General features: G+C 44.9%; 1 protein-coding gene across 1 annotated transcript in view; it reads left to right on the top strand.

The window, feature by feature from the left end:
- The window catches only part of lrpprc (leucine-rich pentatricopeptide repeat containing), a gene marked incomplete at its 3' end in the record, with an annotated part of 61,456 nt that overhangs the window by 17,046 nt on the left and 27,449 nt on the right, over window positions 1–16,961 (top strand). Inside the window, 10 exon segments of the mRNA XM_080507463.1 lie at window positions 982–1,051; window positions 3,433–3,460; window positions 3,916–3,973; window positions 4,954–5,060; window positions 5,821–5,898; window positions 6,169–6,240; window positions 7,789–7,902; window positions 8,014–8,144; window positions 8,434–8,519; window positions 14,582–14,813. Of these exon segments, the coding sequence (XP_080363589.1) occupies window positions 982–1,051; window positions 3,433–3,460; window positions 3,916–3,973; window positions 4,954–5,060; window positions 5,821–5,898; window positions 6,169–6,240; window positions 7,789–7,902; window positions 8,014–8,144; window positions 8,434–8,519; window positions 14,582–14,813 (976 nt within the window).

The following is a 16,961-nucleotide window of genomic DNA, read 5'->3' as shown; positions in this document are numbered from 1 at the left end:
GTTTTGTTTCTGTAATAATTTAAAGGTGAGACTTTTCTAAAACAAGGACTTAAAGTTAAAAAAAAAAATTTTTTAAATCCAAGGAGGTCAGGAGCATTCAAGAGGAAAATGAAACTTTTCTTAATGATACAACTTCTTGCAAACCAGAGTGATTGAACAGTTTTTTTTTCTATAATTAACAAGTTAATGATCAATACTTTATTTAAATTTTTTTACATGTTTTATGTGGCTCGGCTATTTTTGAATGACTCAAAATTCACATGACAACAATGGAACTGAAACGCCTGAACAGGATCATCCAATCGTCTACAGAAAGTGTTTATTCAGAAAGAAATATATTTATGATAGATGGATAGAGATTTGCTTTCTTTTGTTGACGTGGGTAAACATGATATGTTTGTCCACATGTGTGACGTCAGAATTACATGACGGTAGCAGTGAACGGATAAATATACACTCTTCATTGAGCGGCGATTGAATGAAGAGCTCAAACCATTCAAATCTGTTTTTCAGAATTTATGATGTCGATGCAATATGTCTTTGTCGTCAATAATTAATGGAGAAAAAGTTTAACGGCTCGGAAGCTGTCTGATGTATTAAATTTGGTAACATGCCGGATGATGCTGGAAACCTACCAAACACATTTAACAGCACACTCCACACATAGCAAGTGCTGCAGCCTAATTTCACTTTAAATCATTAAATTTTATCAGTTATTTTCCCATTGATTGATCTGGGATTTTGTTTTCAATGTCCTGTTTCATCCCCAGAATCAATTCACAACTAAAAATAAGGTTTATTAACCTAAAGAACTAAATAAATCCTGAATTAGAGGGGAAAAAAAGAGGAATTTTTGTGTTTTCTATTATTTTATAACACAACAAATGGCTCATTTTAGGCTATTTGATGATTATTCAGTGATTTTTTTTTTCTCCTCTTATTATCCTTGTAATCACTTTTGTTCCTCCTCTGTCCCCTCAGTGTCTGATCGGTCCTGCTCGGGGTTGGACATCGGTGTTTTCCGCGTCAACCTCCTCGCGGGCTTCAAAAAGTGAGTTTCAATCCGTTTGTGTCTTTTACTTTTCCACCAGTGTCGCGACGTTCCATCTTTCTCCGTGCCGCCGCTTTTGGGAGGCCTGTAGCTCTATGGAGGTCACTGTGGCATATGCCACCAATATGACATGTGCAGCCGATCACACCGTCCGCGGCGTCCGTGCACGTCGGGCAGCTGCAGGGGGGGGAAAGCGCGCACGCAGATGCATGGACGCCTCATGCATATGGAGGCAGTCATCCCTCAGCTCTCACCCCAAAGCACCGTGGGAGATATGTAAATAAGCAGATGCCCAGCCCAGCACTACCCCGTGTGCCCAGACCCCCCCTCCCTCCCCAACAACCCCCCCCCCCCCCCCCGTGTGCTGGTCTCACTCTTTCTCACACTCGCAGACGCACACAAGCAGCGAGTTGGCCTCGGGACCGCGCTCTGACCCACGGGCTTCTGTTGAAGGGATGTTTATGAATATTTACAGTTTAGCACCACCCACACACACACACACACACACACACACACACACACACACACACACACACACACACACACACACACACACACACACACACACACACACACACACACACACACACACACACACACACACACACACACACACACACACACACACACACACACACAGAAATGCGGCGGCCCCTGAGCGAGGCCGGAGGTGAGTCAAAGAGAAAAGTGCTGACTTTTCTGCAGGGACCAAAGTTTATTTGTTTTTGTTTTTTCTACAGAGGTAAAATGCACTCAGTTGAGCTCAACTTTGAGGTTTTAGTTCAGCCAGGACAGTTTTGTTGCAGCTTGTCCACGAAAATGAAATACAGATATGTTTCTTACTGCTTTAAAAAAAAAAAAAAAAAAAAAGAGCATTACTGACTTTGGATCGAACTGTTTTGTGGTTCAAAAAGGATGCGTGACAAATAATGAAAACTGAAAATATCAAATTTTTTTGGAGACAAGATTTAGCAGTTCATGCAAGTGTCATTGGAAATATTGTCAACAAATATTGCAGCACAAATTACATCTGGATTTTATATTCTAAATTTAACTATCAGCGTATTGTTGCATCTTTTTTAAATGTCTGAATCCTCTTCTCCTTTAGTTCTTATCACACACACACACACACACACACACACACACACACACACACACACACACACACACACACACACACACACACACACACACACACACACACACACACACACACACAGAGAATGACATGCCCAATTATGACCCTGTCAGGGAACCTAAGCATCACGCGTGTGTGTTGCAATGTGTGTGTTGCAGTGTGTGTGTGTGCGTGTGTTGCAGTGTGTGTGATCTGCCCCTGTCAAAGACAAGGTCAGGGGATAATTTAATCATTAAAGACCTCTTCTCTCCTCTCCTCTCACCCTGCTTGCCTCCTCCCCACCAATTCGCTGACAACACCAGAAATGTCGCACATTGTCATCGTTTAGCCCGTGTGTGTGTGTGTTCGTGTGTGTGTGTGCGCGTGTGCGCGTGTGTGTGTGTGTGTGTGTGTGTGTGTGTGTGTGTGTGTGTGTGTGTGTGTGTGTGTGTGTGTGTGTGTGTGTGTCTTTTGTGGTTTCCCAGGCTTTTGTGCTGCCATCTCTCCTCTTTCACTGTGAGATTGAGTGACAAATAGGAAAATCTGTCGTCGTATTGTACTACACTGTCACTCTGGTTGCTATGGCAACGTGACACTGTCGGTGTTAACAACACCCGTCTTATCTTTTAAAAAAAATATATTTTCTTAACTCACGTTTATTGTAATACGCTCCATTATTCGATACATTGTAGAGCTGCTGATATAAAATAAAGAAAACATGCTGTTGAAATTACATATGTATATATAAAATTTAATTTTACAGCTTGAAAACGGTGTTCACTATTTCTCACCTGCTGCAGCATGCCAACTTCACACTTTTTTTTTTTTTTTTATCCTTTAAAAATGAGGATTTCCACATTTGTAGACAGAAAGCATGAAGCACTGAAAGTTAGAAATCAAATAATACAGGAAAACCATTGCTGTAAAGCCATTTTTACCTGCTCCAGACAGGTAAAGCCCGTTTGTCAAATTCTATTTGTTCTCTCGCCGCCACTTTATGATACACTCGCAAAAAAAATGGAAGCAAATACTTCTTTTCATTTTTGAGCAGAATCCTAAAAACAAAAGGTGGGGGGGCTCAGTTTCAAGGTTCAAAAGTCTGACAGGAAAACCTTTTTGTCAGGTCTGTAGGAAATGTACACTGAACTTGAGATCGTCTCCATATGATTGTGACCCCAAAAAACCAGTCAGCTCTGACAACTGGGGGTCTTGTTGAGCTGCTGCTGCTTCATGCTCATGTATTGTCCTCTACTGCCCCCTGCAGGTCCAGCGACGTGGAGCACATGGTGAAGGTAAGCCTTTTCTACAGTGCGGATGAAGATCGAGGTTTCCTGTGTTTCAAAATAGTTTTTTTCTTTCCCCCCCCTAAGATAAATCGCAGGGATAAACAAAATTATGAATTATTGTGTATAAAACAGACACCTTTTCTGAATGTATTTCAAGATTTTAATTCATGTAGTATTATTTATTGTTTATTTTAATACACTTCAATTTAAGTGTCCTTATGCTACTTTAAGTGTTTGGATTAATACAAGTTTAGGGTTAACATGCATCTCTGCTACATTAATAGGAAACGTCTTACAATCAATCAATGCTTTTGCATTTAAATCTATGTTGAAGCGGCTCAAAATCACGTAAAAAAAAGCCCCTTTTATTTCTACTTTTGCCATCTTGTCTCATACCTTAATATTTTTTCATCCCACCATTTTCATTTATGTTAAATCCCTTTTCTTTTTTTTGTTTCCAGATTACTCAGCTCCTCTATGAAGATGAGCGCTTTTCCAAAGGAGACACGAAGACGACCGGTACGGAAACGTTTATGCACGCTGGTGTTACATGCCAGTCACGACATTCATATCTCACACATGTACAAGGGCACGCCGTCCATGTCCTTGTGTGTGTGGCACACCACACCCGCGTGTGTGTGTGTGTGTGTATGTGTGTTTATGTGTGGGATGAGAAAAGCCAAGGAGAGGACGCATGTCGCATCTATCTCATGAGTTGCAGACTGCTTTCGCTGCATTCTCTGTCACCTTCCAACTATCATTCAGATGACAAAAAAGTTGTGTGTGTGTGATATGCACAGTGTCAGTAGCAGTAGACGGCTGCCTGGCCCACTCCTCGTCATGAAGCTCGTGTGTGTGTGTGTGTTTTATGTCCAGGTGTGTGTTTGCGAGAGACCTGCTCTCTTCCCTCCTCGGAAATGGAGCCCGGCTGCTGACACAAGTGCTGAGTGGATAGTGTGTGTGTGTCACTCTGTGTCAGCATGTGTGTCACACAGTCCCAAGTGCTGAAACTGGTGTGTGTGTGTGTGTGTGTGTGTGTGTGTGTGTGTGTGTGTGTGTGTGTGTGTGTGTGTGTGTGTGTGTGTGTGTGTGTGTGTGTGTGTGTGTGTGTGTGTGTGTGTGTGTGTGTGTGTGTGTGTGTGTGTGTGTGTGTGTGTGTGTGTGTGTGTGTGCTGGTGGGAGCGATCGAGACTGTTATCCATGTCACATCCCATTAAACGACATTCACAAGTGTGTCTGTGTGTGTGTGTGTGAGCACTGCAGTGAGAGGAAACTGTCACCACCAACCATTGTACGTTCACTCAAGCCGCAGCCCAAAAGGAGCCTCTGTCAGCAGCCACACACTGCGCAGAGGTTACGGGAAAAATAGTATAAATGCACAAATGGGCGCGGTGACTGACACGCCGGCAAATGAAATTTATTCCCAAGACAACTGCTCACTGTGTGCGTTCTTTCTCGTGTGTGTGTGTGTATGTGTGTGTATGTGTGTGTGTTTCCAGAATCTGTATCCTACTTCTTATACAATCTGATCGACGGCATGAAGGAGGCGGAGCTGCGGGCGCAGGAGGACAAACTGCGGAGTTTCTTCAATCAGCTGCAGGCTCAGGTACCGACGTGTTTACTGCAAACAAGCACACACACACACACACACACACACACACACAACACACACACACACACACACACACATATCACCCGTTCCTACACAAATATCACGCGCCTCCAGTTCATTCACAACCCTCCTGCTTTAAAGGAGCTTAAACTCTCCGATCTGAGATGATTTGCGATGTGTAATCAGACTGGGATTATTCACACACGCTGCAGGGAAACTCCGCCCTGACCTCCATCCGGCGTCCCACTCGTGTACCGTGAAGGCCTGAGCCGCGGCGTCCAGACATGTCGCGCAAGATTAAATCGTGTTTTTACACTTTGAGGTTAAAAGTCCCGTCTTCAGCGGGCGCGAGGAGTTTCAGTGCTACAAGTTTCCTGCTCCGGCATTGCAAGTTAATATTTAGAGTCCTGGAAGAGTCGTTACATTTTTTCCTACTGCAGGAAGCGACCTTGTGTACGACAGGGTTGGTGTTCCACTTGCCTTTAGAGAATTGACAACAGTCACTGTTGCTGAAAGTACTCTGATTACAACAGAGTGAGCTTTGAGCTCAGGAGGAGGTTTCATAATACCCGTCACCGGCCTCTTCAAGCGCTTCGACCTCCAAAATGTTTATTCTTCTTGAAGTAACTAAACCGTGGTTGCGAGTACAATATTTATATAAAACACGTCGACCTCCAATATCTGTCATTTCGCTCCACTACACAGGGATAATGTTGCTTTAACCACTTGTGTTTCTTTTTTTTCTTCTTTACAGAACATAAAAATTCCAGTAAACATCTTTCGAGGCATCAGGAAGCTCCTGGTGGCCAAAGAAGTCCCTGAACTCATCAAGGTACTCGCTAATTTTTTTTTTTTACTTTAACCGCTGCAGGTATGAATTAGTGGTTTAGTCAGTTTCCAAAGTTGTAGAACGTATTCAGCAGTAAAGAGAAACAAGCATGTTTGTACTGCTTCAGTTTTAACAGTGCAGTGCTGCAGTGCCGCATGCTACATGGCAAATGTTAACTCGGTGTGTGTGTGTGTGTGTGTGTGTGTGTGTGTGTGTGTGTGTGTGTGTGTGTGTGTGTGTGTGTGTGTGTGTGTGTGTGTGTGTGTGTTTCAGGATGTGATGGCCTTGGTGAAGCCAAACGAGCGAGGGGAGAGTGAATCTACATCGTTTACTGTGCAAGACCCTGTAAGTAGGACAGAGTGACAAATGCACTTTTTAAAAAAAATTCCTTTTCTTTCTTGCCATTTTTAGGTTTTCTTTTAGCTTCTTTGAGTTTCAGGCCTCTTTTTGGGGTTCTATTCTATAACATGTTGCTTCGTTCTTGAAAGGTTCATTGATATTTATCCCCATTTAGAAGGTTAAAATTCAAGAACGTATTAATTGTTGTGAATTTTGACGGCGGTAATGAATAATCCAATGTTTGTGTATAAAAAAAAAGACCTGTCGGCAAGGTTAGCTCCCACAAATGTCCGTTTCGTTTCTTTTTTAGGAGTATCACGACTCAAAAGCACAAAGCAACTAAATGCTCGTTAGATCAACTGGTAACTCTGGAGTTGTGAGTCGGCGTGTCTCTGCAGCGCTCCGATGGGCCGGTGACCTGCCTTTAGCGTTCCTTCAGCCACAAGCAACACATTCCCCCTGTGCTGGCGTCTCTTTCACTGGCTTCCAGTTCGTTTGCAGAATCGATTTTAAACTTCTGTTGTTTGTTTTTAATGCTATCAACGGCCTGGGTTCCTCTTATCTGTCTGATATTTTAACTCTACGTGACCGCGGCAGGGCCCTGCGCTCTTCAGGTCAGCTTCTTTTAGACACTCCAAGGTGGAGATATAAACAGTGGGGTGTCGCTCTTTTGCTGTTGCTGCTCCCAGACTGTGGAACAAACTGCCCCCCCCGACATTCGCACCACTACTGATCTCGGCATTTTTAAATCAAAGCTGAAAACCCACTTTTTTAAGTTGGCTTTTAACTCTGTCTAGGGCAGTGTATTTTATCCTGTATGCTCTGTTTTTATGAATCTCTGGAAGGCTTCCAACAGCCTGCAGCACCGTCGCACCTCCCACAGTCAGCACCTGTTTTATTTATTGTTTTTTTAGTGTATTATCCAATCCATTTTATTTATTTACTTTATGTAGCACATTTAGACAACAAAGCGTTTCCAAAGTGCTGCACATGAGACTGCACATTAAAACAATAAAACTAAAACAATGCAAATTAGCTCCAACATTAAATAAGTATAAAAATAAAAACTACAAACACATTAAAAAACTACAAATAAGAATAAAACAATGTAAAAGAAATACATAGAAATATAAAAACTCTTAAAAAGCAATAAAATAAATCAAAAGACACAGGGGACCACACGACTCACGCGAGTGTTAAAAGCCTGAGAATAAAAGTGGGTTTTAAGACGCGATTTAAAACAGTCCACAGTGGGGGGGCTGTTCGGACGTGGTGGGGGGGGGGCAGCTTAGGGCCGACAACAGAGAACGCTCTGTCCCCTCTGGTTTTACGCTTAGTCTTCAGAACCACGAGCTGGAGTATTATTCTTGTATTTGTTTCTTAATGCATTGTTTTCATAGCTTTGTTGTAAAGCAGGTTGGGTACCACTGGGTTATTGTAAAGGGCCACACGAATCAAATTTGATTGATTTGATTGACAAGCATCTCACGCCTGTCTAAAGCGGGCGAACACGAATGGCCGCGTGTCGTCTGAACACGTCTCTGCCTCCTCCAGGGACTCGCCGGGAGGATTTCGGCTCTCGAGGCGAGACTGGCCGAGCTGAAAGCGGAGAACAAGCCGGCGGGCTCCGTCCTCAAGCCGCTCATCCAGGCCCTGACTCAGGACGAGGTACGGCGCCGTGCGTTCAATCCGGCGCTCCCGTCTTAAAAAAAAAAAACCCCCGCCGCGTTTTTTTTTGTGTGTTTTTTTTCTCACCCAAAGTCTCGTATGTCTGGTCAGAAACTGGAGCGTGCCCTGGAGCTGAAGCAGCAGCACGAGGACGAGATGACGGCGGGCTGCTACGCCCTCCTCATCAACCTGTGCTGTCGCCACAACAAGGTGGAGGAGGCGATCGGCCTGAAGAGGGAATTGTGAGTGGAACGGCCCCGCGGCCAGCGGCGGGGGCCATTAAAGTTTAACTTGAGTGGTATTAAGGGAGACATTAATGCAGGGTCGAGCCGCTCTGTTGACGGGATGAAACACAGGAAACTCTCCCCTCTCGCTCTCTCTCTCTCTCTCTCCCCCGTTTCCTTCTCTTCACTCAACACCTGCTTCCAGCACCGCGCCGAACACACCGAGAACACACAAAAGATGAGTTGCATTACTGTAAGTGGAATACATTAATCAAGCGGGTCTCTCTCTCACCGTCTCTGCTTTTAGGAGTCGGAAGGACTCATCAATGATGCTGGATGCCAGTAAAAGCCTGGCGCTGGTCCGGGTGCTCACTATGAACGACAGACTGGAGGGTAAGTTGTTTATAACAAAAAAAAAATGGGTTGTTAGGCTGTCTGCTTTGTTCTTGTTAATGCAATATGTCCCTAATACATTAAGTACGTGGCAATCACTCCCAATTGAAGGTCGCCCGACGACACTTTGGATTTATACATTTCCTCACTTCTGCCGACTTTCATCAATAGCGGAGGGTCAAATCTATAATCGCTTGTCATAGCGACTGATGCTACTGCCTCCACAGACCAAACAAAACGCATAAAATCCCACAATTTTGAATGGAATTAATGCTAATTGGAGATTTGCTGAAACAGGAATTGAATGGAACATCCATGTGCCAACTGCTCATCGACTGCACTTTACACCAATTAACTTTTTGCACCTGTAGCCGTATTTTTGATTTGTGCTTTTGATTGAACCAGGCTATATGAATGAACTGGCCCGGGGCAGCATGAGCATATATATTAGTTGGTTTTTTTTTGTGTTTGGATAAGACAACGTTTCCCCACTTTCACACTGTGACCCTCCTTGGTGTTTAAATTGATGCCATCATGCCAACAAGTCCATGCTACCAGTGCTTATAGTCTTAATACTGTTTATTACAAGACTTTGCAGTCCTTATGGCAGCTTTGTCCTTTTTTGGGGGGTTTTGCTCATTTAAAGCAGGACACATCCGTAAATCGAGAAAGTGGTAATTAAAGGATTTTTAATTGAATTGACTGGGTAATTGTCGATAAGCTCCTCGCTTCTTCCTTTGATGGAGATTAGTCCTGAACCTAAAAGCCAATGTGAATGCGTGTGGTTGAGCCTATACATATATATATATGTGTGTGTGTGTGTGTGTGTGTGTGTGTCACCAAGTCTGTCACAATCTGTCGTTCTCCCTCCCTCAAACCACATTAGCCGGCCATTTCCAGAATGCTACGGTGGGTTTCCTTCAGCCCATCGAAGACCCAATTACCATCAGTTTTGCCGCTCTGCTTTTTGCACTCAGTGACAGGCAAAATGTTTCCCTTGTCTGTCCTCGCCTTCGCTCTCCTCCCCTCCGCGCTCTCTCCCCCGTCTCCGTCTCTCTATCTGACCCCCCCACCCCCCACCCCCCTCCCCACGCTCTGTCTACAAGCGTGTCATCCCCCCCCCCTCCACCACCACCACGCTCATCCACGTCAGTGCGAAATGAGAGAGGGGAAAATTACAGGACTGTGTCTATTTTTTCCAGAATTATTGAAATCCGCCTTGATGCTAATGGCAGATCATGTCCACCGAAGTGCTTGAGCATTACACACACACTCACACACACACACACACACACACACGCACGCACGCACACACACGCGCACACACACAAATTTGCATGTGAATTCAAGCAAAAGGCATTTTTGGTGGCACGGCGGTTGGTGTGTCCATCTGTGTGTGTGTGTGTGTGTGTGTGTGTATAGGCAGCGCTAACGCATTTGCCATTAGCCAGAGTGTGCATATGGAGGCTACGCTTGTCAGCCACATTAGCACACATGGCCAACCTTGATGTTAGCCTGTCCCCACCCAGACGCTGGTCCGCCCGGCGCCCAGCACACACCAGGCCCGGCTGAAGATCACGTCTCCTGGCATCTTGCTTTTGTTTCTCACCCTCCCTAATGGCTTTGTTGTTTTTTTGGGGGGGGGGTTTTTGCCCTTGATGTGGAGTTTTCCCTCGTCCCGCCTCGCCGGGGAACTTTGTTCGTACTTTACTTCCTCCTTTAGACTTTTCCCCGTCACTTTTTTTTTTTTTTTTTTTTGCGCTCTCACGCTGTTGGTGTGAACGGGATCCAACATGTCCCGCTGCTGCTCATTCCTCTTGTTTTGAATGGTTGCACTTTCTATAACGTGCACACAAAAGTTCGATAAAAGAATATAAGATAATATCTTATTTTCTCGAAATCAGTGTTTGGTAGTGAAGGTAAAACCTATAAATAAATCTCAGCACATTAAACTCTTCAGAAAAAAACACTCCCATTAAATCTTAACAGGCCCCCCAAGGCAGTTTTGGTGTTAATTTTCATTGTTTAGATTAATGAAACTATAGTTGAAGGCCAAAAGTAATTGAACTCAAATGATGACAAACTGAAATCCATTGAAGCAGTGGCTGCTTTGGAAGTAATATTTAGATTCTGCTTCCATTTCTGTTGTAGAAGCGTATTGTTTCATCGATTGGCCCTCAGAGAAAAAGTCTGAAATCTCTATATGAGTGGTGTCTCTTTGAAACAGGCAGCTCTTGTGACCTTTTCCGAGCCATGAAGGAAAATCAAAGATTGATTAATGTGTTTTACCCATAAAATAGTTTGAAAGTCAGCATGTGCTCAGTGTTTTTTTGTTTTTTTTTGCAATTTATGTACTAAAACCACATCTTACGTCAGACCAGTTAGCCCAGCATTCATTAAAATAAGATACCATAAAAACTTGCCTATTTGTCATTAACCTGACAAGTATGATTATGGATGAAAAACTAATTTATTCCCAACACACTTGTACTTTCGTCAACTTTTTTGTTGAACGATTAAAAAAATGCGTACCATTTTATAACATTCGCTCCACACAGACCAGTTATTTCACGTGAACTTTCCTACAATACAAATACACTCAGAATGTCAACAAAGTTCTGCATCATAAAAAGACTGAATGTCCCGACCGCCACGTTTATGCTGCTTTTACCTTCAGGAAACTTTATGAACTTGAATTGGCGTGAGCTGATTGTGAAAATTCATTCTAAATGGTAGTCTGATTACAAAACGTATCAAGTTTAACAACCAATTCGCCCGATATTCATCAGATATACAACCGATCCTTGAGTGAGATCCCTAAGTTTGTAAAAATATGCTGTGAAGGTGTGAAATTTGACGTCAGGTTTGTGGACATCGTTCAAAATTGTTTTATTTTGCGATTAGTGTTTTTCTTGGAATGATTGTAAACCTGTAGACTCGTTTCCAATATGTGCTTTTAACTGTTTTTACTTAAAACAAAGAGTCACTTTGGATTTGCGAGTCGTGATGGAGCAAATGAAATTGGACCCATTGTTTTCAAAGAGTAACTGTTACGACTCCTGGACTATGCAGCTGGCACCTTACGACCATTTTAAAATGTAAAATATGTAATTTCTCTTTGTCGGTTCGATCCCTTTTCTCTAAAATAATGAAATCCAACCTGAACCAATGTAAAAGAAGCTCCAAACACGTGGAAAGAGATCATGTTTGGAAAGTTTGAGATCACATCCTGATACCTGAAGGTAGAATTTTCACCTTTTGGGGGGAAGGGGGAAGGGGGGGGGGGGGGGGGGGGATTTTGTCACACTGGAATGATTTCACCCTTTAATCCATCGATTATGTGACCACTTGAATCTGTCATCTGTATTCACGCGAGCTTCAGAAGACAGAACATCCCCCCTCTCCCTTAACCTCCTCTTATCTTTTCCTTCCACTTTTTTTTTTTTTTTTTAGTTTTTTTTATATATTTTTTTTTAAATACAACTCCGCTCTATCACCGAGTGTCTCTTTGACCTGCCCTTGTCCCTCTTCCTCGCATCTGTCCGTCCTCCCACTTTGGTAAACACCACTTGTTCTTGGCTCGAGGTGGTCCTGGACTCGTCTCTGGCTCTGCGTGCTCGTGTGCGTGCGCGCGTTTTGTGAAAAGAGACATCACTTGCAGTCAAGTCATGGAACATTAGATGAACCATTGGGCTGTGTGATGTTTGTTTACCTGGCCTGTCTGCCTCCACCGTCTCTTGATGTGTGTGTGTGTGTGCGGTCTGGCTCGCTTTGCTGGCCGCGCTGCTCGGCTGCGCTGATGGATATGCATACTGGCTAAACGGACGGATGAAGGGGGGGGATGAAGGGAGGACGCCGCCGCGGGGGGAGTCTTGGACGCTGGACGGAGAGATGTTAGCCGGTGTTAGCTCCATTTACGCGCATCAGCTCCGAGCCATTGGCCTCCTGTGATTAGCGGGTCTGTCAGGGAGTGATGGAGCGAGGCGGGACGGAGCGAGACGGAGTCGGGGAGCGAGAACATGTCACACGTTGAGCTGATAAACAGCACGAGACTCCGGCAGGAAGTCGGATCATCACCGAGAAGCTGTTTATAGTTTATTGGAGAGCAAGCTACCAACTAATTCCCACAACTTTGTGGTGCCTTAGTAAACAACTATACTACCAAGGAGTCGGTTGAATTATACGAGGGTTGATATACGATATGGATTCAATTTCTCGTTGTATCGACATTTGTACGCGCAATACACACTGCAAAAGACTGAATGAATGACGTTCCATCAACAAAAATGCAAAAATTAGCTATTTAAGATAGTATAATATAGCTGCATATAATTGCATGCCTGGTGGCACACGTGTTGTACTCGTCGCAAATAGTAATGTTCTCACAATGATCACAAATTTACCCGATGCCAGTTAATTTGGTGTCTCTCCATGTTTGCTCTGGAATAGATGTGCGACGATGGAAAAGTTAGGAAGAGTAAATGAACAGATGCCAATTCTGGACTGAATTTTCTCGAGTAAAAATCAATTATTGTCATTATATGTCACAATGAAATTCCAGGTGCTGCTCACTTTGGATATCTATATAAAGCAGGCGATCTCAGACATGTTATATATATGTGTGTATATATTAGGGTGTGTTGGACAGATTTGAGATATTTTATGACGGATCTGCTGTTAATGACTGTCCAAAGATATTTGGTTCTGTGAAGAAGAAAAAAAGCAGTAAAGAAAATGTGAACTAAAAGAAAGCAAATCAAAACAGCATGACGTTTTAGAGTCACAAATTAACCTCAAATGTGTGTTTTTGGTTTATTTTTTTCTTTCAACTGGGAGGTTGAAAGAAATCTTGCAGTAACCCAAAAATACATCCCAATATAATCCATCCAATTTCTATTTTGTGATACGATTCTGACGTGTTCGAAGCCCACTGTGGGAGCTAAGTGACCACATCGCCATGGCAGAGGACGAGGAGGAGCAGCTTCCAGCCCAGAAACGCTCTGCGGACCCTTTATTGTGGAAACGTTGACAAAAGAGAAATAAACCAGGGGCAGAAAACTTCACAGTGTTTGGCCTGTTTTGCCTCATGTCAGAACATCCTTCAGCTTACCAAAGTCTGTCTGAAGGGTTTTGCCTGCTCCGTCACCTATTTCCCCGTCGATATGATCCATTCCCTCGTTTAATTTTATTTGCTCCCCGACGTCCACGCACTCTGCGCGCAAACACAATTTGCCATTCGCCCGAGCGAGCGCGACGACGGGACTCGGCGTCGGGAGGCGTCTCTCGCAGATTATTCAAATGTATTCAGCCGGTTCTCCGCATCCCTCCATCTTCTCCTTTCTTCTTGGCCCTGCCGTATAGATTAGTATCCGTGGTGGAGAGTGGCTGTATCGCTGTCAGCCCATTAGCAGCTGTCTAAATAGACAGTAAACACATCTTAATTACTTTACCCCGATACGCCACATATACACTCGCGCGGTCCCCTCCACACCCTCTCCGCCATTTAGCTTCCCCGCCGTCGGCCAGATGGACGCGTGGCCCAGTAAAAAGCCCTCCATTACCAGCTGGACTTGACCAAAAAACCGATCCACCCCCTCCGCCCGCTTCCCGGGGTCTCGCCGAGGCCACGGTGGGCCCTTGTCGGCGCATACCTATAATTTAGCCCCCCAAGTGCTTTCCACATGGCCAGCGGCAAAAAGCTGGCCTCCATTGTCGGGGTCTGGTAATTGTAGTCTCGTTTAGAAAACCGCAAGTAGCAATTAGCGCAGAGTTGGCATTATACGGGGTTGGATTTGCATCCCCGCTGGGCGCAAAATGCTGTTTTAATATGGGTTTGTTTTCCCCACATGGAATTAGCTAAAGGGGTCTTTTATCACATTCACACACCCGACTCTTCTGGTAGCCAAGCTCTGCCCACCTCTCGCTTTCTTTCTCCTTCTCTTTTGTCCTTTGTCCTTCTTTTTTTTTTCTCGTCTCTCTCTCGCTCTCTCTTTCTAATCTTTTCTCACCCCGCTCGATGGAAAGGTGTCACACGTTTGTCCACCTTCTCGCTCCTTTCGCAGAGGCTCTGGACATCCTGAAGGAGATGAAAGAGAAGGAGGTGGTGCTGAAGGACAGCAACCTCACCACGCTGTTTCACCTGCTCAACTCGGTGGCGATCAACGCCGCCGCCGCCGCCTCCGCCTCCTCCGCCGTCGCCACCATCCAGAGGCTGCTCGACACCATCTTCTCCCTCGGACTGGTCAAGCCCATGGTCAATCTCTGCTCACCCCTGATCACAGCCCACCTGGAGAGGTAAAACAAACAAACAAACAAAAAAAGAATCACAAGACGTGAAGTCAGGTTTTGCATTTATATTTTTCGATTGCAGTTTTACAGCCGAAGTTTTGCCCCGACCAGCCAACAAAGCTCACTTTTTTGTTTCCGCGTTTCGTGTCTTTGTCTGCCAAAGCCTGTTGCCAGGTGTGTGTATGTATGTGTGTCTCAATGAGTCACTCATCTCTCCCTATGATCATAGCTGAGGTTATATTCTGGGTCAGCGATTCAGACAGAGAGAGGATGTGGAAATTGCTCATTTATGATGGAGGGGTGTGTGTTTGCAGCGTCGGAGCCAGGTTTTGTTTATTTGAGGATGCGCCAGCTGCAACCTCTCCCATGAGCCCCCACCCCTGATCCCCCCCCCCCCCCCCCCACCACACACACACACACACACACACACCCACTGCTGTCCTCCCAGGCCTGAGTATGTGTGTTTGTTTGTATGTGTGTGTGTGTGTGGTGAACGATGGCTATCCATGTTCTCTCCCCATAATACAAATATGCAAATGAGCATCAGCAAACACTGGCTGTGGGGTCACTCTGTACTGCCCCACCCCTCGACTCTATTCAGTGTGTGTGTGTATGTGTGTGTGTCGCTCGCTGTTTGCGTGTTTCTGTTCTATTTGTCAGAGCGGCTTTTAAGTAGATCAACTCATTAGCATGTTAATTATGTACAGAGCACTAATTGCTGGATTTACCATAGACATGCAGTGCACCAGTAGGGGCCCATCACCACTCCCACACACACACACACACACACACACACACACGCTTTCATACACAGTTTACCTCGAGTGTGCATGCTGAAGTAGAGGTAGACCTCTACGGTGACACACACACACACACACACACACACACACACACACACACACACACACACACACACACACACACACACACACACACACACACACACACACACACACACACAGAGCGGCGCTCCCCTGCTGCTGTTTGTGTTGCCGGTAAGTCTGGTCTCTGGCACAAACAAGAGCTTCCAGGTTCAGTCGTTAATCACCACCTCTCCGAGATTAGCGGGCTAATTTACTCCTGGGTCATCCGCGGCAGCCAAAACACAAGCGCGCACAGCGGCTTACCGCAGCGCCGCTCACAAATGGAGTAGCAGTCGTCGCGTCCTCCGAATGATACTGGGGCGGGGCGCACGCTAATGAACCCAAGAGAAGAAGACCTCGGCACCGTGCGCTCGGCTGTCGCGTGTTTGCTCGTGGTTTACTGGCCACTCGTCAACGATCGGTCAATACAGTCAACGTGCAGCTACAACGACTGTTCGGTTCACAATTCAATTCAATTCAGCTTTATTTATACAGCACCACATGCAACACAGTCACCTTCTAGGTCAGGGGTCGGCAACCTTTAATGCTCAAAGAGCCATTTGGTCCCGTTTCCCACTGAACACAACACCCAAACACATTTTATTTTGACAGTCCCACAGGAAGACCATGCCAGGAGGACACGACACACAAAACCTTCTTCACTGCTGGTTGACAACTTTCAACTAATAAACTTAACTACATGAACTAAGCAACAAAAACACAATTATTACCAACACTACAAATCTAACATAACCCCCAATAATCACATTTAAAACACGACAAACAGAAACTCCCATAATGCATTGCAGCTCTCAGCTCCTTTATTGCTACACATTATTAAAATGGAAGATAAATGTGGGAGATCTGGGATTGTTAGAACCATGAGTGTGAGCGGTGAGGCTTTAATGTCCTGTAGTTGTTGTGTAATTCACTAGAATGTTCCGTCACTCTCAACAAGTCTGCAATGAACCTCCTGGAACTGTCGGCGCTCCGCAGCTCAGCAGTTTTACTGTGAAAGGTACAGGAAGCTCCCAGCTTCAGATACCAGTTGAGCCGATGTCATGACCTGCAGCCGCAATTCTACGTTCTTCATGCCATTATTGTTGCGTAATGACGTCACGTCGCTGTGCCGTTCACGACCCTACATTTTACTCCACTCTTTGTAGCGGGACTGCGCTCTGGGTGGCTTTGCCCAAGAACCCAAGAAATCCACATGGGGTAAATAGCTTTTTAGAGTGACTGGTCGTTATAGATCATCTTCAACAGCAACACGCCTGTCCCACGTCTTTCT

The sequence above is a fragment of the Blennius ocellaris genome (genome assembly GCF_963422515.1).
Source record: "Blennius ocellaris genome assembly, chromosome: 13".
In the NCBI taxonomy this organism is placed as follows: Eukaryota; Metazoa; Chordata; class Actinopteri; order Blenniiformes; family Blenniidae; genus Blennius; species Blennius ocellaris.
Note: the sequence above shows the minus strand (reverse complement) of the source record. Positions and strands in the feature narration are given on the sequence as shown.